At 29.3% G+C, this 26,413-nt stretch overlaps 2 protein-coding genes across 3 annotated transcripts; both read left to right on the top strand.

Moving 5' to 3' along the window:
- Window positions 1-33: 33 nt before the first annotated feature.
- Window positions 34-18,275, top strand: LOC113373019 (uncharacterized protein PF11_0213). Its single transcript, XM_026613359.1, has 5 exons — window positions 34-368; window positions 3,244-5,225; window positions 5,292-6,943; window positions 8,826-9,101; window positions 16,578-18,275. Exons 1-5 carry the CDS (start codon window positions 179-181, stop codon window positions 17,014-17,016), a joined length of 4,539 nt encoding a protein of 1,512 aa, XP_026469144.1. The 5' UTR covers window positions 34-178; the 3' UTR covers window positions 17,017-18,275.
- Window positions 18,276-18,321: 46 nt separating this feature from the next.
- Window positions 18,322-24,594, top strand: LOC113373029. 2 transcript variants are annotated; one of them, XM_026613374.1, is made up of 5 exons: window positions 18,322-19,030; window positions 20,581-20,707; window positions 20,823-20,863; window positions 24,151-24,250; window positions 24,328-24,594. In XM_026613374.1, exons 1-2 carry the CDS (start codon window positions 18,336-18,338, stop codon window positions 20,681-20,683), a joined length of 798 nt encoding a protein of 265 aa, XP_026469159.1. In that variant the 5' UTR covers window positions 18,322-18,335; the 3' UTR covers window positions 20,684-20,707; window positions 20,823-20,863; window positions 24,151-24,250; window positions 24,328-24,594. The 2 variants fall into 2 exon arrangements, with proteins under 2 accessions (XP_026469159.1, XP_026469153.1); XM_026613368.1 differs by having other exon boundaries at window positions 24,151-24,594.
- Window positions 24,595-26,413: the final 1,819 nt, after the last annotated feature.

Raw genomic sequence — 26,413 nt, 5'->3', positions numbered from 1 at the left:
TAATTGTCATTTATTATAATCAAAGATGGCGAATACTGTCAATTTACTGTGATATATATTGTTTCTAAAAAACCTTATAAACTTTTGTTTAAGTGATTTCTAGACTAAAAATACTACATGAATATAATATTGAATTATATAATGTTAAATTTTGTGTTTCCAGTTCCCAATTATTAACATGAACGGGTCTCTTGATTTAGCTTCTGCGTTAGAGGAGATATCGGATCGCGAAGATGGCGAAATCTTTGATTCGGACGATGGAACAATTAACTTGGAGAATGTGTCGTCCCTGGAAGATGAAATCGCGGTCACTAGAGAAATACACTACCAGGCGAAGAGGAAGAAGTCTTACGAGCATAAAAGTAAAGGTATGCTAAATGTTTATTTTTGATTTTTTATGTTCAATACTTAACCTTGACTCGTGCTCGCGTAATATTTGGCTCGATTTTATTGTAACGCAGTTGCTTCAAACAAATGTGTTATTAAATAGCACAATGATATCAAATATACCTAGTTGAATTAATTTAGTCAGCATGTTGCAGGAGAATGACGCCCATGTGACTAGAAGAATTTGGAATTATTTTGAAAGTTTTCTGGTTTATTTTTTATTGTTGAGGGTAAATCAATATGGACTCAATTATTAAACATCTTGCCATGTTATCTTATCACTTGTTTAAGAAATATAAAAAAGCCAGAACATTGACAATGAAAAGTCAATGGATTAAGTTAGGTTATGTCATTTAACTTGTTTTATTTTATTTTTAACCTTTTAACAATTTATTTTTGAGAGAAAATGCAAAATTTCTTTTCATTTCACTTTCTTTAATAGTACTTTAAATTCGATTAATTACAGTAAATTTAAAGTAATATGATTAATTACAATAAATTTACTTGATATACAGTTTTAGTATTTTGAAGTGTTCAACAAATAGTCTTAAATTGCATTCAGACATTATAATTTTGCTTGTTTTAGAACAGCATTCGGAGAACATTTTTAATTTCCAACATATTTTTGTCTCAGTTTGTATTACCCAATGAAAAAGAGAGATTAAATACCAATTATAAATGTATACTTTGAGCCCCACTTGGGGTAATTTACCCTGGATCTCCAACTTCTCCAAAAACTTTATATTGCTTGCATTGTTCCATGAGCACTGCCGAAACATTTATTTTATAGTTTTTGATAGCAGGGGAGTTACCTATGTGTTTGTCAATTCTATCAATGTTTCATCATTTACAGCTTTAGCAATTTTTTATTCCTTTTTAATTTTTATTTTGTGAATACATAACTAAAAGTTATACAACACGAGTGAAATGCAATGGCTACTCTAAAGTAATAAATACTGTTCAAATAATTTTATCAAGGCAGCAAAGCTACTGCACCGTATTTATCAATAAAAAACATTACATTTTTGAGTTATAATAAGTAATAAATTAATGAGCTAGAATAGACTTATTACCCAGTAGCATTTTCAAGTTAAGTTTGTAATTTACAGATTGTGAAAACAAAACACATTTTCTGCCTTTCAATGAGCAAGTAGTTAGATAAAAGAAAAAGTTTAATAGAGAATGGACCTATATATTTGAACATAGTGAAACAACTTGTAAAATTCTAAATTCATATAGTATTAATTTAATATTGTATTACAGAATTTACAAACATTTATATTTATTAAAGTATAGCAAAAAGTACAAGTTCAAATATTTAAATTAACTTCAATACAAAATAGAAACCAGCTATTCGCGTTGAGTTTTAATGCCTCATCATTTAAGGGGCACAACTAGGGTAACCGGCTAAAAAAAGATTTTTGGGAATTTATATTAAAAAAACTACTTTATCAATCATACCGCCTAAAAAAAAGATTTTTGGGAATTTATATTGAAAAAACTACTTTATCAATCATTTCAAAATATTAGGAATATATTTATACATGTTTTAAGAATACATAGTAAAATTTTCATAGAAAAAAATTAAATATTTTTTAAGTTATCGTCGATCTCCAACGGCGCGACAAAAAAATGCCCTTAACTGCTGCAGTGAGTCCGGCCTTCTACGTGGATGAAATCAAAAAAAAAATTCTTGTTAAACTAGATAATATTGTCTGTAAAATAAACTACGATTTAAAAAAAAAAATCAAAAATTCACAAAATGGCGGCGTTTTAAAAAAAAGTCGAATTTTACCCAAAATTTTGGTCGTTTTCGACTGCCAAATTCGATTTTTGATTCGATCAAAAAATCAAAGTATTTTAATAATATATTACTTTGCAATTTGCCAGTGCTTAATTTTTCTTTTTTGTTACTTTGCTAGCGATAACTATGGTCAAATATTATGCAAGGCACGGAGAGTCTTTTTGATACTAAATTTAATATTAAATTTGTGCATACATTAAAGAATTTATGCACAATGTTCAATCAAAATCGAATAGACTTATAATCATTGCTGTTGCATTTATTTTCAATATATATATCTAATAAAATAAACTTTCATTTCATAAACAAAACTATTTTAACGTAAAATATAAAATCTATCTTTTAGAAACATGAAAAAAAATATAGAAAAGATATTTATGGTCAAATATTATGCAATGCTTGTAGAAGACTCATTGCATTATATTTTCTATAGGAATAAAGATTCAATTTTAGAAAAAAAAATTACTTATTAATAAAGTTTTCATCCCCACCTCATATTGACTAATAATAAATAATAAATTATGTGTATGTTTGTATATTCATTAGTTTTATTTTCAAGATACCTCTAATGTTTAAAAATTGATTTTTCTTTTTAGAATATATTGAGTTATAAAGATTTTTTAAATTGATCTTTTATTTCATAAACAAAACTGTTTTAAACATTTCAATATCACTTGAAATATAAAATATTTCAAAGAACAATAGATTTAAAATTTTCAAAAATATTTTTTTTTTTAATACTTGACTATGAGATTTTTGCTTTTACTTCATTTTGCTAAACACATAAAATAACTCATTTTATTTCATTTTTTTTAACTAAATAATCTACACACTTTACTCAAAGACCAAATTTTATATCATTATGTTCTTTGTAAAATGCTGTGCCAAATATTTTTTAGGAAATATACTTCAGATCAAAGCTTAATCAAATATGTTTCTATATTATTTCGATTTAGAGTGAAATGCTGTTTTATATTATAATAACTTGTGTATGCTATATTTGTCCCTCATTATTGAATTGTGAAATTAATGTTTTATTTCTCGAGATACAGAACAGGTGCTGGATCACAAGGAAAATAACTTGAATCAATTATATGAGGATATTTCGGATTCGGATTCCTACAGAGAATATAAACCAAAAAGAAGGAAAAGGAGTCAAACAAAGTCTCGAACAGATTATTATAAACATGTTTATAGACATAATCGTGAAGAATTTCCAAAGTATTCTTATAGAAATGGCTACAATAGAAAAAAAGATTATTCTTCAACATCAGATCGAGAAGTAAAGGATACAGAGTCTGTTAAATATAAACTAAAGAGTGTAGCAAGTAAGAAAAAATCTAATATCAAAAATTCTGAGAAGTATTTGAAGAGCAAAAATTCAATTTTGAGTTCTGATTCTGATACATCTGATGAATTAAAAAGGAAGAAAAAGAAATTGAAGGATGCTTTGACTATTGATAGCACCAATAAGTCTGATTTAAAACAGCGTTTGATGCAAATGATGGGCAAAGATGATCAACAAAATGTTGAAAAGAAGCCAAAAACTGATGCTATTGTTGAATTATCTTCAGACGAGGATACTGATTTATTAAGATTACGTCTGTTAGCTTTGAAATCTAAAAATGTGGAAAACACTGATGCAAATATTTGTAATAAGAAAACAGCTGGTGATAATAGCATAGTGATAGAAACACCTTTAGTTGATAATGTACAATCAATTGAAATGAAATCTGATGAGTCTTCAGGTAACAATAATATTGAAAATGAATCTGAGGAGGTCTTACAATTACGCATTCAAGCATTAAAATCTGCAATGATTCGAAAGCATTTAGCAAGGAAAAATAAGACAGTGGAAGAACAAGCTGATGATCCATCCGCACAAAATGTTGATGATTATTTAGTTCCTTATTCTCCAACACAGCCAGTGTATGATTTGTCTCAAAATGACAGCTTTAACAGCATTTACACAGTAAGTTCTGAAGATGTATATATACCAAATCCAGAAGTGAACAACAATCCCACCATTCCTGAGGACAATGTAGTTGTATCAAATGAAGCTTCTTTAACTAAACCTTTGGTTTTAGAAAAAGAGGAGGCAAATGAATCAGAAAAGAAGTTAATATCACGCAAACGAGTTAGAACGAAAAGCATAGGAGTTAATAAAAATAATGAAGTAATCCCTGCAAAGATAACAGCTGTTGCAAAGCCAAATGTAGTTAAAAGTGCCAATAATAAAGCTTTGATTAAACCACTTGTTACAAAAATACCTGCGGTTGATTCAACAAAGAGTGCTTTAAACAATAAAGCAAATAAAATGTCTAAACATGAAAGCTTGGAAGAAGATGAAGATATTTTAAGGGCAATGCTTTTGACAACGTTGAGCAATAAAGTTGCTGATGGTACTAATTTAAATAAAGAAAATATGTTGGAAGTAAGTAAAAATTCTGATGCTGTTAAGCAAAGCAACAATAATGTAAAAATTATTAAGAAAACTGTTACAAGTACTAAGATTATTAATAAACCAGTGACTCGAAGAAAAATTAACAAACTGCAAGATTCTAAAGATGCTAATATTGTAATAAAACCTAAAATTCCTGAGATCAAGGTTCCAAAGTTAATCATCAATTTAGGATCAGATTCTGATACAGATGATGAGTTATTTAAAACCCCCAAAAAGAATCAAAACAACGAGAAAGAGAACCAAAAGGTATCTACTCAAGATTTTGAAAAAAGCTTGGATATCTTTTTGAAAACGGCTCGTAGTAAAATAGAAAGTACAGCAGATAATGAGTCTACCATCATTGAAAAAGGAAAGGTAAGCCTTCAGCCAGGAGACACAAGTAATTTACAAAGACCAGTAAAAAATTTGACAAGTGCAACTGGGTCAGAGCAGTTGAAAGCAAAAGTTAATACAGAGAAAGTTATTAAAAGTTTAAAAAGAAACAGTGTATTAAAATCTGGTTTAAGAGCTACAAGTAGTTCGATAAGCAAATTAACAACTTCTCCAACTAAAGTTGCAGTTACTCCTAAGGTAATAATTGTTTTGTTATATTTACTTAATTAAATACAAACTTGTTTTATTTTATTATATTTTTAGATTATAAAACATATGTCTGCTGCTCAACAGCGAGAGTACCGTCAGTTAGTTCAAAGAATTCTCTTACTGGAAAAAAAAAAGAAATTGAAAACAAATACAAATGTTTCTGCTGATATTAAAGCTTTACCAAAATCTGCCAAGACCTTGGTTCAAAATCAAGCAAAAGCTAAGATGAAATTATCAGACAATATTGACACCGCAAAAAAAGTTAATGACATTAACAAAATGGAATTGGTTGCTGCTTCTAATATTCTGCAAAATGCCAACAGCACCAAAGTTCTTGGTGACAGTACAAAAAATAATACAACCATTGATCTTACAGTTGAATCAAAGACTTTGCAAAATGTAAAAGCTATTGCAAATTTTGCAAAAGCTGTAGAAACTAATACAAAAACTGCTAAAGACATTAAGAAAATGGAATTGAATGCTGCTTCAAACATTCTGCACAATGCCAACAGTACCAAAGTTCTTGGTGACAGTACGAAAAATAATGCAACCAGTGATCTTACAGTTGAATCAAAGATTTTGCAAAATGTAAAACCTATTCCAAAGTCTGCAAAAGCTTTGGAAAATAATACAAAAGAAAATTTGGTACTTTTGGACTATAATATAAATACCAATTCTAATAATACTGTTGCAAGTAGCATTAGTACAACTTTGAAATCAGCACCAAATTGTGAGCAGGTACAAACCGACAATTCAAAATCACAGTCCAGTGTAAAATCTTATTTAGAAACCTCAAACACTAATGCTGACACATCAAAAAAGGATACGAAAATACTAAAGCCTGATGCAAATGTTTCTGAAATCAAACTGAATCCTGATGTAAAGAATATTGTTTTAGACACGGATCCACAAAAAAGAAAAACATTTAATCTGGTTCAACAAATAGTTGCACCTACAGCATTCATTGATTGTATAAATTTGATGCGCAAAAAATTTAATTTAACATCAAATACAGCAGTGTCTATAAAGGACGAAGTGGTGAACAAGAGTTCTGAAAGTGATGAAAATTTTATAAGTGATGGCAAAATTCAGGATAAATTGAATATAGGCAATATTGATGTTAAAAATGATGGTAAAGCCAGTGTAGTGAATGCAGTTGAAAACTTCAATGGTTCTAAAATTACGCAGCTTTTAAACAACGATCATGTTGTAGACAGTAAAGATCAAGTAAACAGCATTAGTTCTGTAGATAATTTAAATGTTTGTGAACAAATGGATGTCGTTGACAACAAAATAGGGGATATATCTATTGTGGTGACAAGTGCTGGCAATACAACAAATGTAAATGTTGCAAATGACATGGGAGGCGCAACAAATGCATCAACAATCCAAAATATTATTGATAACAAAATTACTGCTCTCGCAAACGAATCAATGTTCATTGATAATACAATCCAGAGTGATACTTGTGACAAAATGGATGTTTTTGAGAACATATTGCCTGATAATAAAATGGAAGTAATCGAAAACAAAGTTGAAGCTCGTGTGCCACTGGCACAAAATATTAAAAGTTTACCAAGTACAGTGAATACTATTCCTAAAGTGAAAGTAAATATAAAAACTAATGATGTGAACATGGATCCGCAGAAGAAAGTCTTGAAGTACAAGGAGTTACATGATAAGGAAAAACGCTTGATAAAAAAACGGTAAGTGAAATATCTATTTATAATAAAAAAATTACAAAGTTAATTGTTTAGTGCAAGCAGTTTTAGTTTAAGACTTTAAAACTGTTAGATTTAAAAAATGTTTGTTTTTGCGAATAAATCAGATTTGCTAATTTTAAGTTTTTTTGGTGTTAAGTTATTCTGAATTGAAGGAAACCTAATTTGGAAAAATGCATGTGTGTGTGTACGTGAGTCGGTTTTGTTACCTTTCGTCGATGTTTTCTCAAAAACTGCTAACTCGATAAAGACTACTAACGTTGATTAGTTTATTTTAGATGGTCGGCCGAACCGTATCTTTATAACTAGCAGAAAAGTATAAAAAATATTTACCCGCGTTTTAGCCTACAATCCGGATTGGATTGTGATTTGGCGAGCCGTTTCTTCGTAATTTTACGAAGCTACTGATCATAGTCTGCTCGAGCTATCGCCATGATGTGAGAAAACTATAAATCAATAATTTACTTTTCATCTCATGTTTTTATTCCCATTACCATTTTGTTATCACTAACCATTATTTTTATGCGCTTTTATGTGCGAGGATCGTTCAATAAGTACTCAGCCTACCAATGAAAAAATAAAATTTTTGGAAAAGTGGAAATTTTCGCCGAAAGCTATCTCATACCCAGTTCTTTGTGTAGAATTCTACAGTCTCAGGGTCATTACGAGACCATGTTTTTTTTTTAATATTTTCGTTTGCAGCGGCTTTTTTTGGCCACCTGGACGTGGCTTGCTAAAAACGACGTGTGACCACGACCAACTTTTGACGGTCGCCATCAAAAGAGAAGAGTCATCGTATACAGCATCCGAACGATCTTCGATTTTGGCGCACGTTTTCCCTTTCATAAAATAATAACCTAATCACCAAATGATATTATTTTATTTACATTTTCGTAAAACTGAAGGTCGCGTTTGCTTCCAAAGGCTTGTCAAAGCAAATCTATTGAAGAGAATTGACTGAAAATTTGACAGTAGGCTAATAAAAAAAAATGCACTACCTGATATTGAAATTTTTTTGTGATAGAAGTTTCATCTTGCGGCGAGGCTAAATACTTGTTGAAGGACCCGTGTATTTTTCTTTCAAATGCTTTCTTGATCCTGTGCTTCGGTTTTCCGTTCCCTATATTTTTTCTTCTTGTATACATAAGGGGGTATTTGGTCTAGAATTTGTGTTTGTTTTTTTTTGCATATTTTGAAAGAATATGTGTCCAAGAGGATTATTAAAATGTATATATTTTCGGAATTATAGTTGTTTGAGCATGATAATACTTCTGTTTCCTTTCTCGCAAAACTGTCTTTCTCAAAACAATACCCACGATTTTTCAATTTCTACTGAATCGATTTTCTTTAAAATTCACATTGTCTTCTTTGTATTTTTTTTATGACTTCATTTCTATATTTCGATTTTTACTATTTAAAAAAATTGGAGAACATCAAAAAAAAGTTGTAAACAAACAAATTCTTTTTATCGGATGGTCGCTATTTTGTGGAAAAAAAATTCATTTTGTCAGTATTATAAGCGATATCGACGTTATACTAGATTAATAATTACATATACGTAATTTTTAAAAACCACAATTAGATAACGTATTGATTATTTTTTTTAGTGAAAGCTAACATTTTATTTTCGAAATATACAGTTGAATATTTTTTACCTAAATGGCTGAATCTCAATCCTTATTGATCAAGTTGATTTTGTTTACATATCGAGAAGTTAACTCAACTTGCCTTAAGACAATATGCTTCTTACAACTAGTTACCATTTTGTATGAATCAATACATTTTTAATATACTAACCTTGAAATCATATAACGTTTGTCATAAAATTAAAATAACAAGTAGCATATTTATTATTCTTTCATTTTAGTATGGAGTTCATAACTGACATCGATTCTCTTGTGAAACTCGTTGCAAAAGCTCAAACTGAAATAGACAAAGAGACAGCAATAAAAAAGGAAATATCAGATCTACAAGAACAGATTCGAAAAGCCGAGGAAAAACTAGGAAAGCAGAAGTTAGTAACAGACAAGCTATTGGAAAACGTATCTGCAGGAAAGAGAAAACTGACTTCAGGGAAGAAACAGTGTATTGCTTTGAATCATTCTTGCATGGCGCTGGGCAGTCAGCTTTCTTCATCATACAGGTGAGAATTAAATTTTTAAAATACAGTGGTACTCTGACATACGAGTTTAATTTGTTCCGTAACCACGCTGTGGTTAATAACAATTCATGTGGAAGTGTTTATATCTCCAAGCATATAAATACATTGAAATGCCATTAATTCGTTCAAACACTGTGGTTTTTGTTAACTTTTTTAATATTAAATAATTTTACAGTTAATAATTTCATTATTGTTTTTCTTATCCATTCATAATTTCGCAGAAATGAGTTTTATTTTTCGGGGTGATTTTTATTCACAATCTTATAGAGCTCAGAATGCTGCTTATAAATTATTGCTAGATCCAAATGTAGCTATAACTTTTATGAACTCTTTCTGTTTGAACACAGTACATATCTATGAAGCATTATGCTTGTGCACCCTTGCATTCTTCTATTATTCAAAAATTAAATTCCCGTAGGGTGGTTATAGCCTAAAGTCGAAAATGAAATTTTTTCCATTTCTCCACGTTTTGAAGGTTTCTGAATATTTTGGCATTCCTCAGCGAAAAATGGATGTGTGTGTGTTTTGTGTGTCCGCATTTTTTCGTTCACTTTCTCGGGCGCACGGATCAACCGATTTGAATGGTTCAAAAATCATTCGATTCCTATTGATAAGGAGATATGCTGATTAGTTTTTGGCAAAGGCAGGTCCAGCCGTTATGAAGCTAAAGAGCAAAGAGTGCAGAAAATAGAAATCGATTTTTTGAGAGTACGGAGCATCCGATTTGAATGATCTAAAAAATATTCAATTAGTAATGATTGGGAGAAGTAGTTATTAGTTTTTGGCAAAGGTAGGCCCAGCCATTTCGAAGATACACAGCTAAATGTACAAAAAATGGCAATTTTTCAAAATTTCAGATTCAAAAAACTTTCTGCTTGTGTAGACAAAACAATTGTTATTGGAAAAAAAAAGAAATTTTATTTTTTTTTTGTATATCGAAAATAATTCAGATTTCAATTTCAATTATAGCTAAAGTTTTAAAGCTCATTTATATACTTCAAATAAATATTTTTGATTTTGTGATGTATGTATGTATGTATTTGTGTGTGTATGTGTGTGTGTGTGCGTGCGCGTGTGTGCGGATACACATTTTCGTCGACGATTTCGGGAACACGGTTCAACCGATTCCAATTATTCAAAAAACATTCGATTGCTCTTGATAAGGAGACGTGCTGATTAGTTTTTGGCATAGACAGGTCTAGCCGTTTTGAAGATATGGGCAAAAAGTGCAACAAACGGTAACTCAGTTTTTAAGAGAACGGAGCGTCCGATTTTAATAATTCAAAAAACATTTTACTTGTATTGACAAGATGAAGAACTGATTGAATTTTCATGAAGGGGCAGGTCTAGCGGTTTCGGAAATCTAGTGAAAAAAGTAAAAAAATCTATTATAACATAACTTAACGTTAGGTACGACAAATTTGAAGCGTTCGAGAAGTTAAGGCTCATCCAAAGCACCTCTCACAATATTTACTCCATAGCAGAAGGTGAGGCATTTTCTTCTAGCATCGAGTGGCGTAATGTTAAGATGGTTGTACATTTGGGTCCTACTTATCTGAATATTATTCTTGTATCTGCGGAATCTTAGATGATTGACAATTTTTTCTGGACAGATGCAATTCTGTCAATCTGATATTGGTAAATCGGGTCCCAAATTATACACCCATACTCCAATGTTGGTCTAACTAAGGTATGAAACGATGCCATGCGCCCCACTAGTTTTTATAAATATTAGACAATGTAACTGTATTTATAATAATCTATTTGTAAACATTTAATATTCCTCGAACATTTCGTTAGGGTACGGAAAGTTCCAGCAATTTGCCTTAAGGCACGATGCCATACACCACTAGTTTTATGCTTTAATTCAAGAGACGTGGCCCTTTTTTAGATCCATATTCATAAAATAGAATAATACTTTGAAATTTTCAAAAATAAAAAACGTGATTTTTTATATCAAAAACAAGATGGCAATTTGATAATTAACTTAAATTAGATTCAAAATAGTAAATACTATTTAAGGATGCAATAAGTCAGTTTTTTTTTAATAATCATTTTTTTATCAGAATTACTGACTTTTAGTGAGGTTTTATAATTTGATTAAATGTTAATATAAGTTATTTTATACAATTAGAGAATGCTATATCTTTATACCGCCCGAATTTTCAGAGGTATTAATACCGGTATTTTCGGTATTTTTACATAAGCGCTAGTTGATACATATTACACTCGAATTTAAATTTCTAGGAACAAATTCATCTTTGAATTCCATAATCGCATAAACAGATATATCTTTAAGTTGTCATTAAACTGAATATTCGTTGCTTTTCAAAAGGCTTCATATTGTGTTACAATAAATAGAATCGGACTGATTGAAAATGATGTTTAATTCATCTTATTCAAAAATGTAGCGGTTTTTTATGGTGACATCTGCGCCTAAATTTTTTATATCATAAATACTCTCAATCGACAAAATAAAGATTACCACTGCGTAATATTTACTAAAATTTTTTGCTATTTATTACAATTATAAAATATTATTTTACGTAAATCGTATCGCAGTTTGAAATGATTAAAGGACCATTATATTGTTTTGAATAAAAATACTCAACAATTATAGTATGTTATTATTTATCTTAATAAAGTATCGCAACTTAAATTAGTATAGAAAAATTCCTGTTTTAGAATCTTCAAAATATTGGAAATTATGCTGATTTAACATATCGGATACAGACAATACAATTTTTTATAATAATGTAATATGCTCTTCAATGAGTTTTTGGTCTTTCTTACTTACACGTTTGATTTTAGTGAAAAGTACTCAATATACTCGATACTGATGATGAGTTATTCAAGTTGGATATAACTTTGCTAAATTATTATTAAAAAAAATAAACTATTGTTTGTTTTATTGTTTAGTTGTATATAGTTGTAGTTGCATTAATAATTTTATACATTTGTACCAGTAACTATCAATTTTGTTCACATTTAAGATAATAATGTTTTACCGGTTTTGAAAGAGAAAATTCTGAAATATCGGTATTGAAATTTTTAGCGGTATTGCATTCCCTATTATACATATCTTATATACTTTGATTTGTATGTTTTTTTTTTGCTTTTAGCCTTTTATAAAATTCTGTTTTAAAAATATGCACTTGTTCCAGTCATAAAGTTCGTTTCTTAAAATGAAAATTAGAAATTATTGATGTGTGAGGTTATTTTAGGACGATTTTGTAATTTGATATGGTAATTTTCTTATTCATAGCATATTGTTTCATATAAGCATACTTGTATATATCATTTACAGATATATGATAGATAGTTGAAATTTTATTACCACGTAAGAGCAAAAATTCAATTTGAGTCTTTACTTTTCTAAAATCCGGGACAAATTGCTTTCAGATAATCTTGAGACAATAAGTGGAAATAAGTTACTTCACCTTACTATTAATATATAGTCAGGGCCGGTCCTGCCTTGCATGCAATGCTTGCAAAAAATGCGGGCGCAAGCCTTAGGGGGCGCCAAAACGAGTTTCGGAAATTAAATTTATAATATAATATTTATATTTTTTTATATAAAATCTAGAATTATTTATTTAAAATCTAGAATACTTAATAAATTATAATAAATAATTTAACTTAACTAGGGATACGGAGACACAAAAAGCATATTTATTTTGCAATGTGATATCAGTAAAAACAATTAACCGATTAATAATTCTGCAAATTAGTAAATAACAGCTCTGTTTCGCAATTTTTTCTTTGTTTGAAGTTACCGTGAAATCGAAAAAGAAATTATCTAGTTTTCAATCCCATGAGCGCAAACCTGCGAAAGATTAAATTAATTGTTGGGCATTATTGACGAAAAATTGCAAGCTGATGTAGTTGAATCGGAACTTGCAAAAAAATATAAACAAATTATAAGAAATGGGGAGTCAGTGCTTAGAAAATGACTTATTTATTCCGAGAAATTGAATTGTAATTTTTGCTTTTGTTGCAAATGTTTCGCATCTGTTGAACTTTGAATGTTGAAAACATGCGTGGAACAAATATGAAAAATAGAAGCAAAATTTACTTTGGAACAAAAATCTTAAGGCTTGTTTTATACCTAGTGGTGTCCATACTCTAAATTTAATAATTATTAACTATACAGAAATAATACATATCAAATATAATAAGTTTTTTTTTTCAATATTGTTCAAGAAATGTGTAATTTCTTTGCATTTTTTTCTGATTTTTGAACAATACTTCTAAAATACGTTAAAAATTCAACTTTAAAACAACAAGCTGATACTCTGAATATGACGGCTCTTACGATATCGATAAGAAGTTTACGAAGCAATTTTGGATATTGTAAATGATGAAAAATTAAATTAAATTAAAATTTAAAAAATCCAACATGAAATACGAGTGTTATGTTTGAAAATTAAATGCTAGTTTTTTTAAATATTAATATTGCACATATGTTAAAAATAATTGAAAATTTCAAAATACTTGATTATAATCAACCCCGAATCGCCTCGATTTTCTAAATAAATTTAAAATCAATATATTTTATATGCTTTTAGATTATATCTAATTTTTTGTGCACTAAATCCAGAATAATTAAAAATTAATTTATTTATTTCACTTAATATTCTTGTTAAATTAAAGTTATAGAATTTAAGAAATGCATTTCAGAAATAGTATTTATTATTTTGATGTCAAGATCTTTATATTTAAATATATATCTTTAATATTAAAATAATAATTAATATTTCTGAAATGCATTTCTTAAATTTTATAACTTTAATCTAACAAAAATATTAATTCTTTTGGTATGATAGTCGAACTTACATCCTTAACCAATTTACTACATATTGAATATTACTAAAATGTGATATTATGACAGGGATTGTTTTATTTATTGATATCGATAATAATAAATAAATTTAAAATCAATATATTTTATACCCTTCTAGATTATATCTAATTTTTTGTGTACTTAATCCAGAATAATTAAAAATAATTTTTTAAAAAATATGTAAATATTTATATAATTTTAATGATAAACTGTTAAAACGGTGAAAATTAATAATAGGGGGGGGGGCGCTATAAAAAAAGTTGCATGCGGGCGCTAAGGACCCCAGGACCGGCCCTGTATATAGTTAATGTTTCAAATTTTAAGATACGAGGGTTATGTAAAAAGTAACTTTTCCTTATTTTTGAGTGTACAACATGGTTTATTAATGCATTATCATACATCATTGAAAGGTTGTTTCTTTGTCTATTTTTCAACATAATCATCTTCTCTGTCAGTACATTTTTTGGGCTTCTTAATACAGTTTAGGTAGCCCGCCGCAAAGGTCTCCGGTTTTAGCCGGTTTTCGAATTTTACATAGAAAATAAACTTTTGCTCGAATATTTTGTAATAACAAAAATTTACCCGCAAATTTAGTGCGATCTAAAGCAGAATTTGTCTGAGTTTATTTATTGTTCAATTTTATTGATAGTAAACAAAATTATTTTAATTTTAATTAGCAGAACAAAAAAAATAATGGTTTATCTGGATTAAATAACTTTGAAAATAATTATTCGTTATTATATTTTTATATTTTATGATAGTGTGTATATATTTTTATGACAGTGAAAGGGAAGTTTTTGAATAAATAAAATAACACATTTTTGAATAAGAAACATTTATTAAGTAAAAAAGAAATAAAAATACATTAGATACATGTTGACACATACTTGTTAATATCAATTTTAGCTTTAAAAACAATTAAGATAAACTCCGAGTATTTTCTATCCCGAACAATTTCTATTAATTAATTTTAAAAATTCTAATTATTTTTTTGTTTAATAAAACACGATTTAAAAAAAAAACTGGTAACTATCGATTTGTTACCTGGACGTGTCCTTTGTTTACTCACAAAATTTGAAAAAAAATAAAATACTCTCTCACTTGCGACCAGCTAGGCTAAATTGTTTTTAAAGCTTGATATAATAATTCTAAGTTTTTTGTTCTTTTAGTTGCGGCTTCTATTGCTATTTTTTTTTGGAGTTTGAGTAGAGGAAGTTACTTCTTCAAGAAGTTACACCGATTTAAATTAATATATACACTGGTACAAAAATCTAAATTAATATACATATTAGACAAAAACATAACACAAAACCTTTCTGGGAATCATAGCAGACTAATAAGATTCCAAATGCTATTGAACCGATATGATTCCAAGAATCAAAACGCTTGAAATTATCTTTTATATTTGGCTATATTTGTCATTTTTCATTTATACAGTGAGAACCGACAAAACCCTAATTGACACCCAAAAACTGTCTCAAAACCTACATATGGTAGGGTATACGCAACATACATGGTCTGTTCAAAAAGTACCCGGAATTACTAATAATTAAATTTCGCGGGTCTGGAGTGTCTGATTGTCAAAATTTTTTTTTATTGTGTTGGTATACATGCCCCTAAAGTATGATGAAATTTTCAGCTATATTCACTGTTTACTTTGTCTGTGGTAGTCGCTAAGGTTCGACGTGTTTTTCTGAGCTCGGCGATTTTTACAATGGAAGAATTGAAAAGTCAAAGAATTTGTATTAAATTTTGCGTAAAAAATGAAATAAAGTGTTGCAAAGTGCAAAAATTCACCAGATATGGCTCCGTGTGACTTTTTCCTATTCCCAAAGTTGAAGAGACCCATGAAAGGACGGCGGTTTTCCTCGATTGAAGAAAATCGCCGAGAGTGCTCAAGGACATATCAAAAAGTGAATATCAAGGGTGCTTCGAAAATTGGAAAAAACGCTGGCATAAGTGTATTATATCTGGGGGGGACTACTTTGAAGGGGACCACATTAATGTAGACGAATAAATAAATATTTTTTTGAAAAAACGAAAATTACGAAAACTTTTTGAACAGACCTCGTATGTAGACCTCGAGACAGGTTTAGGGTGTCAATATACAAGTATTTACAGACTTTACTTACTGCTGGGTATCTCGAATTCCGAAGTGAATTTACCATAATGACTGGATTGTAAGACATTAATCAACCATGTTGCACACTCGAAAACAATTGAGTTTTGCTTTTTACACAACCCTTGTAATTTTCGATATATTGGTGTGAGTAATTCGTTGCTGCACAATTAATATTAATATACATTATTAAAAATGACTAATTATAAAATAATTTACAATCATAAAACAGCCAAAATATTTTTTGGAAATAATTCATATATTCATTTTGGCATTAACGTTTTTCTAAAAAAACTTGCTCAAAGCCGAATTTATAAAGATGCACCTCGAATTTCGTATGTCGAAGGAACGAAATGAATCGTTCTTTAGACGGTCGTATCACAACACACTTGAATGTCAGGTCAGGTCGTAAGTCGGTGTACCATTGTATAAGTGATAATAAATTTAAATTTTTATTTATATCTATAAGCACATATATCAATTTTTTTTTTCTAAGGTCGCCCATGGACGGAGGAGAATTAATGAAAGAACGTGTTCATCAATTTTCATTAAAAGCTTCCAACTTTTTCAAAATAGTCAAACTCAGACAAAATGAGAATGAAGTAACTCAAAGTGTGGTCGATATTAAAAAATCTGATAATGTTGATACTACAAATCAATCTGATTTATTGAAGAAAACTGGTGGTAGCAAATGTGATCCTATAGTTTCCAAATCAGAAGACGAAACTACAAGTTCGTTACAAATAATCGCTTCAAATTATTCTAGTCCTCTGTCCTCAGAACATGAAGCTGCATCTCCAAAAATAGAACCTGTAGATATTCCAGATTTGCGACTTAAGTTATCTAAAAAAGCTTTTAGCAATAGTAGATTCAAAAATGTTATTGTACAATTTGATAATAGGAAAGCCGGGGAAGATGTTAGAAAGAAAAATTGAAGTTGTGAGGAGACATTCCTTTGGTAGTGAAGAAAATTCTAATGATGCAAAGAAAATGGTTGATAAACTAAATTGGCTAATGCAAGTAGTAAAGGATACTAATAAACTTGAGAATGATGGAAAGAACACTAAAGATTTAACAATCAGGAGGAATATTAGCGGTCAAACCAAAAATAATGAGGCGTTGCAATTACGCAATCAAGTATTAAAATCAGCACCAAGTACGAAACATTTAGCAAAGAAAAATAAGACAGCAGAACAAGCTGATAATCCATTTGCACAAAATGTTGACTATTCAGTACCTTATTCTCCAACACAGCCAGTGCATGATCTGTCACAAAATGACAGCTGTAATAGCATTCACACAGTAAGTTCTGAAGAAGTGTATGTACCAAATACAAAAGTCAACATCAATCCAAGCATTTCCTGATGAAGAACTTGGAGTTGTCCCGCATGAAGCTCCTTTACCTGGTCCTTGGGTTCCGGTGGAAGAAAAAGCAAAGGAATCAGAGAAAAAGTTAATACCACGCAAACGAGTTCGCACAAAAAGTATAGGAAATAATAAAACTAATAAAGTCACCCCTACAAAGATAACAGCTGTCACAAAGCCGAATTTGGCTAAAACTGTAAAACATAAAATTGTTATTAAACCAATTGTTACCAAAATTCCTACGGTCGATTCAACAAATAGTGATTTAAACAACATTGAGAATAAAACCTCTGTATATGAAAGCTTGGAAAGAAGAGCTTTTGTCAAAGTCGAGCAATAAAGTTGCCGATAGTACTAATTTAAATAAAGAAAATGCATTGCAAATAAATGAAAAATATGATATAAATATACAAAGCAATAATGATGTGGTTAAAAATAGAACTATTGTTGAATCTGCACAAAATAACACTGCCTGTGATTCTAAGAAAATTAGTGAGATTTCTCTAAGAACTTCAAATAACAATAATAAACCAAATTTAGATGCAGTTATAACAAATAAAATTATGAATGATAGTAATCTGCAACTTTTTAAATTGGAGCAACAGGATATAAAATGTTCAGAAACACCCAACAGTAAAAATGATAACCAAGTATTTAAATTATACAATGATCAGGAAAAAGATAAACGGGAAACATCTGAAGAGAACAAAGTAAACCCACAAACATCAACAGTTACCACTAATATTGATAATTCTGACAGGATTAACGTACAAACAAGTAATTTAAATGAAAAAAAATTAGTATAAGTGATCAATCTTTAGAAACCAAGGCAGATACTCTTAGCAGAAGCGATCAAGAATCTTTAAATTCTAGTCCTGAAGAAAAAAATATGCTAATTGAAAATAATACTCATGAAGATTCAGAAGGAACCAATAATCAAAGTATACTGCAAAAGTGCATTGATCAAAACCTGTGCAAACCAAAAATTAATTCCGAGATTGAAGAAAGTTCTTGCTCGAGCCATGACAGCGCTTACACCTTGCTCAGTTCCCAAGAAGATTGCTCAAGTGATTCGTTCATCAATAGCTTAGACCACATGTCTAAATTACAAACAAATTCTGATTACATACAATACCCTAAATCAATGTTTCAAGAATTATCTAAAAAAAGTATGCTTGTTAAATGGTTCCAAGGCAAACCTTTGATTAAACGTGACCATTACCCTTATTTGAGATACATGAAAAAAAGTTCACAAGCTAAACAAGCTCTTAATGAGCTGGTGGATATTGATTGTGATGTTCTAAAACAAGACGATGATTGTGGAAGTGATATCAATGAAGTAGTAATGGATGATAGAAGTGTAGAATTAGTGAAAAGAAATGATAGTGAAGTTCAAATTAAAGACAATTGTGAATTGATAGAAATCGAAGACAGTTCTAATTCTAGTGATGTAAAGGTGATAGATAATGGAGCAATACGGACAACAGCAAATAGTTTAGAATCTAAGGATACGAGTTGTAATAAACAATTGAAATTTAAAGTGATGGAGTACAATTCACCATTGGATAATATTCAAAATAGCAGGCAAGTAATTTATTTAATTTAAAATAAATTTATAGGCACTAACTTCAGTTTGGAGTAGTATAGACAAAGAGTTTTCTCTATACTAAGAATTGTTGTTGTATTTATGTTACTATGATCTGTTTTAATGAGCAATTACCGTAGTTCTGCTTTTAAAACAAATAACCTGCATAAAGCTAAAATGTATTTTTTCAATGTGATTTTCTATGAAACACACTTAAATCTGTAATTCTGTTAATTATATTCCTGAAAGCGCGGCTTTTTAAACCAAACTTTAATTAATTATTATAACTCTCTCTTTTTGTAGAACTATGTGAAGTAATCACAGAGCAAATGTGCTTCACCCTGTTTTGTTATCGTATATATAATAATTTAAATTTTATCAACTTTTGAGATTATAAATAATCGCGTGAAGAACTCTTTTCTAAATATTCACAAGATACTTTATTGTTACATGTTTATATTATTTAACATGAATTATTCAATGGTTGCACGCATGTGTTTTATCAATACAATAAAGTCATTCATTTTACTCAATCCAAATAAATTTACGCATTTCCAAATAAAGAGCTATTATTGTTTTTTTTTTATCGCAAAATATATAAACAATATTTTATTTATTTTATTAAATTATTTCTAAAATATGAACAATAATATTGAGTTTATAAAAGAAAATATTAAATGTTTATAAAAGAAATAATTAGAAATACATTTGCATATATGTAACGAATCGCTTTCATCATGATTTTACCATTTATTTCCCTATCTTATGTGATATTCAAGTACATAACCGGTATTCGGCCGAATAGTATAAATGATGCCAAATATTCTAAATAACAAAGAGTACCTGAATAGTAATGCAAATCTGATTAGGGGAATTTTTCTGGGGAAAAACGGCTCGGCTCCTCTCGCAAATCTTATCAACGCCAATCCTTATTTATTTTCTTTGTATGGCTTCTAAATTTTTAAAGTTGATGCGAGATTTTAAATTTTTAAATTTGATTTTTAAATTGTTCCTGTTTTAATTAACAGAAATGTGCAAAATTTCAGGCATTTTCGAAATGTGCAAAATTTCAGGCATTTGACCCTCGTCTGGCAAGGGCATAAGCTATCCAGAATCATCTGGCAATTGCATAGACCTTTTTAAAATCGCTTAGACAAACCTGTATATAAATTTGAATCTTACAAGACAATGTTTATTTTCAATTCTCACTTTTTGGCTCACTTGTGCAGGTCGAAATGGTCTGGCAGTTTGATTTTTGAAATTCTCAATATAAATATTTGAGTTTTATAATAGAATCTAGGAACGATAAAGGATAACTGTTTAAGAATTTGAGCACAGCATTGTTACAAATTTTATATAAGAACAAAATAGTTTCAGCAAAACGACGTGTGGCAAAAGTTATGTTGAATTTATGTAGTAATATATTGTGTTTGATTTAACTTTTGTGTTTTGAAATGTAAATATTTTAGAAATATATATAAACTTTCTCTAGCGTGTTGATATGATATGAATAATATTTTATATATTACATATTGCATTTCTCTCGCAGTTCAAAATGGAAGTGCTCAGACCCCAACGCCATCCTGTGCCCTTACGAGCTCATGGGCAGCTGCAGAGACCAGGAGTGCCAATATAAACATTTATCGAACTGAAGATACTTCTCTCAGATCTAATACGTAAATACTACATAGTAACATTTTTTAACAATTACATTCCAATTATATAAATATAGTCATTAATTTAACGTTTTGTATATTTTATAGATTTTTCAACTAATAACTTTTTTTCTAGATTTTATTAGATCTGAGGGTTCGATAAATATGGGAGAACGGGTATGTTTACATGATGCATGCGGGTTATATATATATATATATATATATATATATATATATATATATATATATATATGGCGGAATGAACACCATATGAAGTTGAAGGACGTCAATTGATGACAATGGCGGAATGAACACCATATGACAGATGTCAGTTGAATAACGTCAATTGATGATAAAACTAAATTATATTGGGCTACGTTGATTCGGATCTGGCATCAAGCAAGCTATAACGATCTGATTGTTTTTATACGATCGAATTTTATTGTCGCGCTTTTTAAAGCGATCGAAAATATTGTATCGAGTTTTTTGCCAATGAGCGTTTTCTCGTGATCGAAATTTAGATTTGATTTAATGTAATATCAACATCTTTATCAATTGAGACATTAATAAACAGTCATTATCGAGTTGAAATAAAATTATTGCGATTTCATTCAAGATTAATTAATTAATAATATATGGCCCACTAGCGCCATAATTTATTAATTAATTAATTCTTGAATGAAATCGCAATAATTTTATTTCAACTCGATAATGACTGTTTATTAATGTCTCAATTGATAAAGATGTTGATATTACATTAAATCAAATCTAAATTTCGATCACGAGAAAACGCTCATTGGCAAAAAACTCGATACAATATTTTCGATCGCTTTAAAAGCGCGACAATAAAATTCGATCGTAATAAAAACAATCAGATCGTTTATCTTGCTTGATGCCAGATCCGAATCAACGTAGCCCCAATATAATTTAGTTTTATCATCAATTGACGTATTCAACTGACATCTGTCATATGGTGTTCATTCCGCCATTGTCATCAATTGACGTCCTTCAACTTCATATGGTGTTCATTCCGCCATATATATATATATATTAAATGATAAATATGAACAATATAACACTCAGTTTTTTAACACGCACTTTTTTAATAATTACAGACATTTCGAGGTTATGGTATGCTTCATATTCAGTGTGATTTCAAAACAGTTAATTATATACTAACACATTATTTAATATTTTATTTAAATATCATTTAAATTTTGAAAAACAAAAAACACCAACTATTTCTCACAAAGCTTGACACAATGCATGTGTAGAGTAACTGTTTTGAAATTTCACTGAAGTCTCGAAACATCTGTAATTATTAAATGAAGTGTATGTTAAAAATCTGAGTGTTGTATTGTTAATATTTAACATTTAATACTCATTCCACTCATATCACAAAATTATATATATATATATATATATATATATATATATATACATGAATATATTTGTGATTTTTGCAAATTCATTTTTCATTATGTAATTTCAATGCATTCTTTTTTTCCTAATTATTTTACGTAAATCAGTGAACTATATTCCATTATATCAAACCTGAAATTCAAATAAAAAATATTTAAAAAACCGTTTTTAATATACTTTATTGTCGACATTTCAGTACTGTGTACGTTTTAGCCTCAGAACTTACGTCAGAACATATTCTTAGCTGGAAGATAAACGACAAAACTGACATAATAAAATAAATGAATGGATTATATAATGAAATATGAAACTGAACAATGTATGGTAAACACGAGTATTACTGTCAGTCACACTCAGTATTTCAACTATCACTTTTTTTTACAAAATATGTTCTTGTAACTTTTAAATTAATACAGATAATACTCTCATTTTATTTCTCATCATTCTTTTACAATCTGATACAATACAACCTGAGTTGATAACGAGATTTCGTAAAACATGCGTAAATCATAATTTTCGTCATTTATTTCAACTGGATTTGACAACAATATTACATAGTTTATTTAATACAATGTATTATGTTTAAGATTTTTTTTTTATAAAATACTTAACGATGAAAACATATTTAATATTTGAAACATCTTCATACTCGTTACTGAAACTTTCTGAAACATCTTCATACTTCATTGTTTTACTCTAGTTATCTGATATATTTTACTCAAAATGCACAAAGATAAATCTTAACTTAAATACGTAATTTTTGTTCTAATATATTTAACTAATGTTTATTCAATATTTTTCATTTTTCTCTCGATCATGCTAAATGTATATTTTGTGATCTTCTAATTTTTTGGGGAACGTAGTCTTTCATTCTAAGCTTTTTCTGCCTAACTTTTTTGTCTATCTCTAACTCGTTTTCTCTATCCCTAACTCGTTTTCTCTATCCCTAACTCATTTTCTCTATCCCTAACTCGTTTTCTCTATCCCTAACTCGTTTTCTCTATCCCTAACTCGTTTTCTCTATCCCTAACTCGTTTTCTCTATCCCTCCTAACTCATTTTCTCTATCCCTAACTCGTTTTCTCTATCCCTAACTCGTTTTCTCTATCCCTAACTCGTTTTCTCTATCCCTAACTCGTTTTCTCTATCCCTAACTCGTTTTCTCTATCCCTAACTCGTTTTCTCTATGCTTAACTACTTTTCTCTATCCTTAACTCCTTTTCTCTATCCTTAACTCCTTTTCTCTATCCTTAACTCCTTTTCTCTATCCTTAACTCCTTTTCTCTATCCTTAACTCCTTTTCTCTATCCTTAACTCCTTTTCTCTATCCTTAACTCCTTTACTCTATCCTTAACTCCTTTACTCTATCCTTAACTCCTTTACTCTATCCTTAACTCCTTTTCTCCATCCTTAACTTTTTTTCTCTATCCCTAATTCTTTATCTATAACCTTCCCTTCATTTATCTGAACTTCTCTATATATATCTATCTGTCTCACTCTATACATTTTTTCAGTAAGCTTCACTTCAACACATGCATGATATTTCAACAGGATCTATTTTATTCCTTATTGTTTATATATTACGAAGTTTTACTTCTTACGCTCGGAGATTCACACCACACTATTTTTTTATCTTGTAAGTGAGGGTTCTTGACTGATGACAACGTTTCGGAACTTTGTAAATTTGTAAGGAGTAAATTATATTTAAAAAAACTGTTTTTTTATTTTTATTTGGATTTCTGGTTCTAAACACAATAAAAAATAAATATATTGTAATATTTTGAATGAAAGCTGAATATAAAGGATATATTTTTTGATTAACACTAATTCTATATATATATATAGAATTAGTGTTAATCAAAAAATATATCCTTTTATATTCAGCTTTCATTCAAAATATTACATATTTATTTATATATATATATATATATGTGTGTGTGTGTGTGTGTGTTTGTATATATGTATTATGCAATTTACAGTATGTATTTTTATTATATGTGGTTTTATATCTGCACTGTTCATTCATATTTGTACTCGTTTCAGATGAAATTCACCTGGGAAAGAAAATTCACAATTAACCAGTAATACATGAAATTAGAAAAACCACAGAAATTTCAAACAATGGAATTATCCAAATTACGAAGTAAAAATGTGTGCCATAATTTACACATAAATATAATAGGTTTATATGTGTAATAATATCAACTAAAACAATTCTAGTGTAATATTGAGTTTGGACCAAACCAAATTATCGTTGTTTCAAATGATTACTGGGTAAGTATGTTTTATGTATAACTCTATATTAGCACGAGTGATGTTAATAAATAAAGCTGCACCAAAGAGACTCTACGTGAAATGTTGAAATAAATTAATAGTGATCAGTGCTGCAAGTGCGAGGACAAATTGTTAGGTTTTTTCTATTGATATATATTTTATGCAAAAATTGGTCATTACATTTATATATATATATATATATATATATATATATATATATATATATATATATATATATATATAAATGTCTACATACATGTATATACATAAATCTGTCCCAATCAAATATTTAGATGTTATTTTTTGAATTTGAATGCAGAATGAATTATTTTTGCTTCTTTCGTGTATGTGTATGTGCGCGAGTTTGGATTTGTTATAATAATTTAAAACAAGAAGCCATTTACTTGTAAATAACAAATGTAAAATTTTGTTTGTAAATATTGAAGAAGAGAATAAAGTTTATAAAAAAATAACAATGTTTTAATTGATTTCATTTAGCATTTTTCAGTTTTTCATATGTTTCAGGAGGATAGCACATTATTTTCAGTTTTGATTAATGATAGTATAATTAAAAAGATTAAGTCTGTGAGTTAATAACTTTTTATGTATATTTTGAATTTTCTATTGAACTATAAAACATGCCACCATTTCTATGTTACCTTCCCTTTTTATTTATCATTTGAGTACAAAAAGTGTTTCATGGGCTATTATCATTTCAAAGTTTATGCTTTTGCAGAAAATTCAACAGCTAATGTTATGCTTTCTTAGTGTTACAAGTCATTCTGAATCGCGTTACACCAAATTTGGAAGGAGATTGTGTTGCAATCATATTTCTTATACACATATATGTGTATTAAAAGTTAGTTTCCCACGACTCTCAGCCAAGCCGTTTCTTTTTAATTGGTAGGAAAGTTTCCGTCAAAAATTTTGACCGAATTCATAATCAGTTGGAATTCGTGTTAATTTTTATCGGTTAATTATAAAAAAGTGATTCGGCAAATCGTCGTGCTTAACTGATCATCTTATCGATTTTCATCAAAAACACAAGCATACACTACTTTTCTGAAGTAGTAAAACGGTCGTTATAGGACTATATATAGTATAGAGGGAAGTAAACGGCGGAGCACAAGCAAGGCTTCAAGAAATCAAAATTCACCAAATATAACGAACGGATAGTTCAATGAGAAAAATGATTTAGTGCAAGACCTATAGAAATACGCAATAAAGAACTATACGACGTGAATGAGTGCAGCCGAGGAAACATTAAAAAAAGAAAGCCAGGGTACATCTGTCAGAATCGTAAAATAAAAAATTAGAGAACATTTCGCAAACCGAATGCTCTGTTAATTCGGCCTATCGAAAAAGTTAATTATTCCGAAATTTTTCGCCGTGATAAACTAGATGTCCCTGACGATCAGGTCAACACGACCTGCAAAATAAATAAAATTAGATACGGAGACTTGCTAATAACTATTTCCGAAAAAAGCGCGGGCATAGACCAGGGCTTGCAAAAGGTCATTGCAGGCGTATCAAAGAATGAGGCCGAAGTAACCAATAAAATATTGAAGTTGAAACCTAGAAATTGATATCCAAACTGCGCTACAAAAAGCAACCGTTGTACTACAAGCGGCAAAATACGAATTCGATGGGTAAACTATCGAGTTAACACTACTAAGAGACCAATTCAATGCTATTCGGACATTACGGAGCAGAGTGCAGGGAATCGGACCAATTGATGCATTAGATGTGGACATGAAGGTCACAAAATAGCCAACTGTATAAATGCAGCAAAATGTGCACTATGCGCCGAAAATGGAAAAACTGAGAATGTAGCTAATCATGCCGGCACACACAGATGTCCTGTATACAGACAGGTCTTAGAGAAAATAATTATCACAAAAACATGAAGATAATGCAGCTAAACATGAATCATTTTGTACACCGTTAACAGTAGCATCGCTGGATTTGTAGCAGCATCATTAGATGGCATACATTTATACAGCAGTTTATAAATTATATATTTATACTCCAC

Source organism: Ctenocephalides felis, unplaced genomic scaffold (genome assembly GCF_003426905.1).
Source record: "Ctenocephalides felis isolate EL2017-DRISC unplaced genomic scaffold, ASM342690v1 CF-g0.4_SCAFFOLD_00845, whole genome shotgun sequence".
Classification (NCBI taxonomy): Eukaryota; Metazoa; Arthropoda; class Insecta; order Siphonaptera; family Pulicidae; genus Ctenocephalides; species Ctenocephalides felis.
This window is presented reverse-complemented; position numbering and strand designations above follow the sequence as displayed.

Excerpts from the sequence above, each read along its gene's own strand:
- LOC113373019 (XM_026613359.1), top strand. The coding sequence starts at position 179 with ATGAACGGGTCTCTTGATTTAGCTTCTGCGTTAGAGGAGATATCGGAT. Across the intron at positions 369-3,243 it reads TTACGAGCATAAAAGTAAAG|AACAGGTGCTGGATCACAAG; the intron begins GTATGCTAAATG and ends CTCGAGATACAG. Across the intron at positions 5,226-5,291 it reads AAGTTGCAGTTACTCCTAAG|ATTATAAAACATATGTCTGC; the intron begins GTAATAATTGTT and ends TTATATTTTTAG.
- LOC113373029 (XM_026613374.1), top strand. The coding sequence starts at position 18,336 with ATGCTAATTGAAAATAATACTCATGAAGATTCAGAAGGAACCAATAAT. Across the intron at positions 19,031-20,580 it reads GATAATATTCAAAATAGCAG|TTCAAAATGGAAGTGCTCAG; the intron begins GCAAGTAATTTA and ends TTTCTCTCGCAG.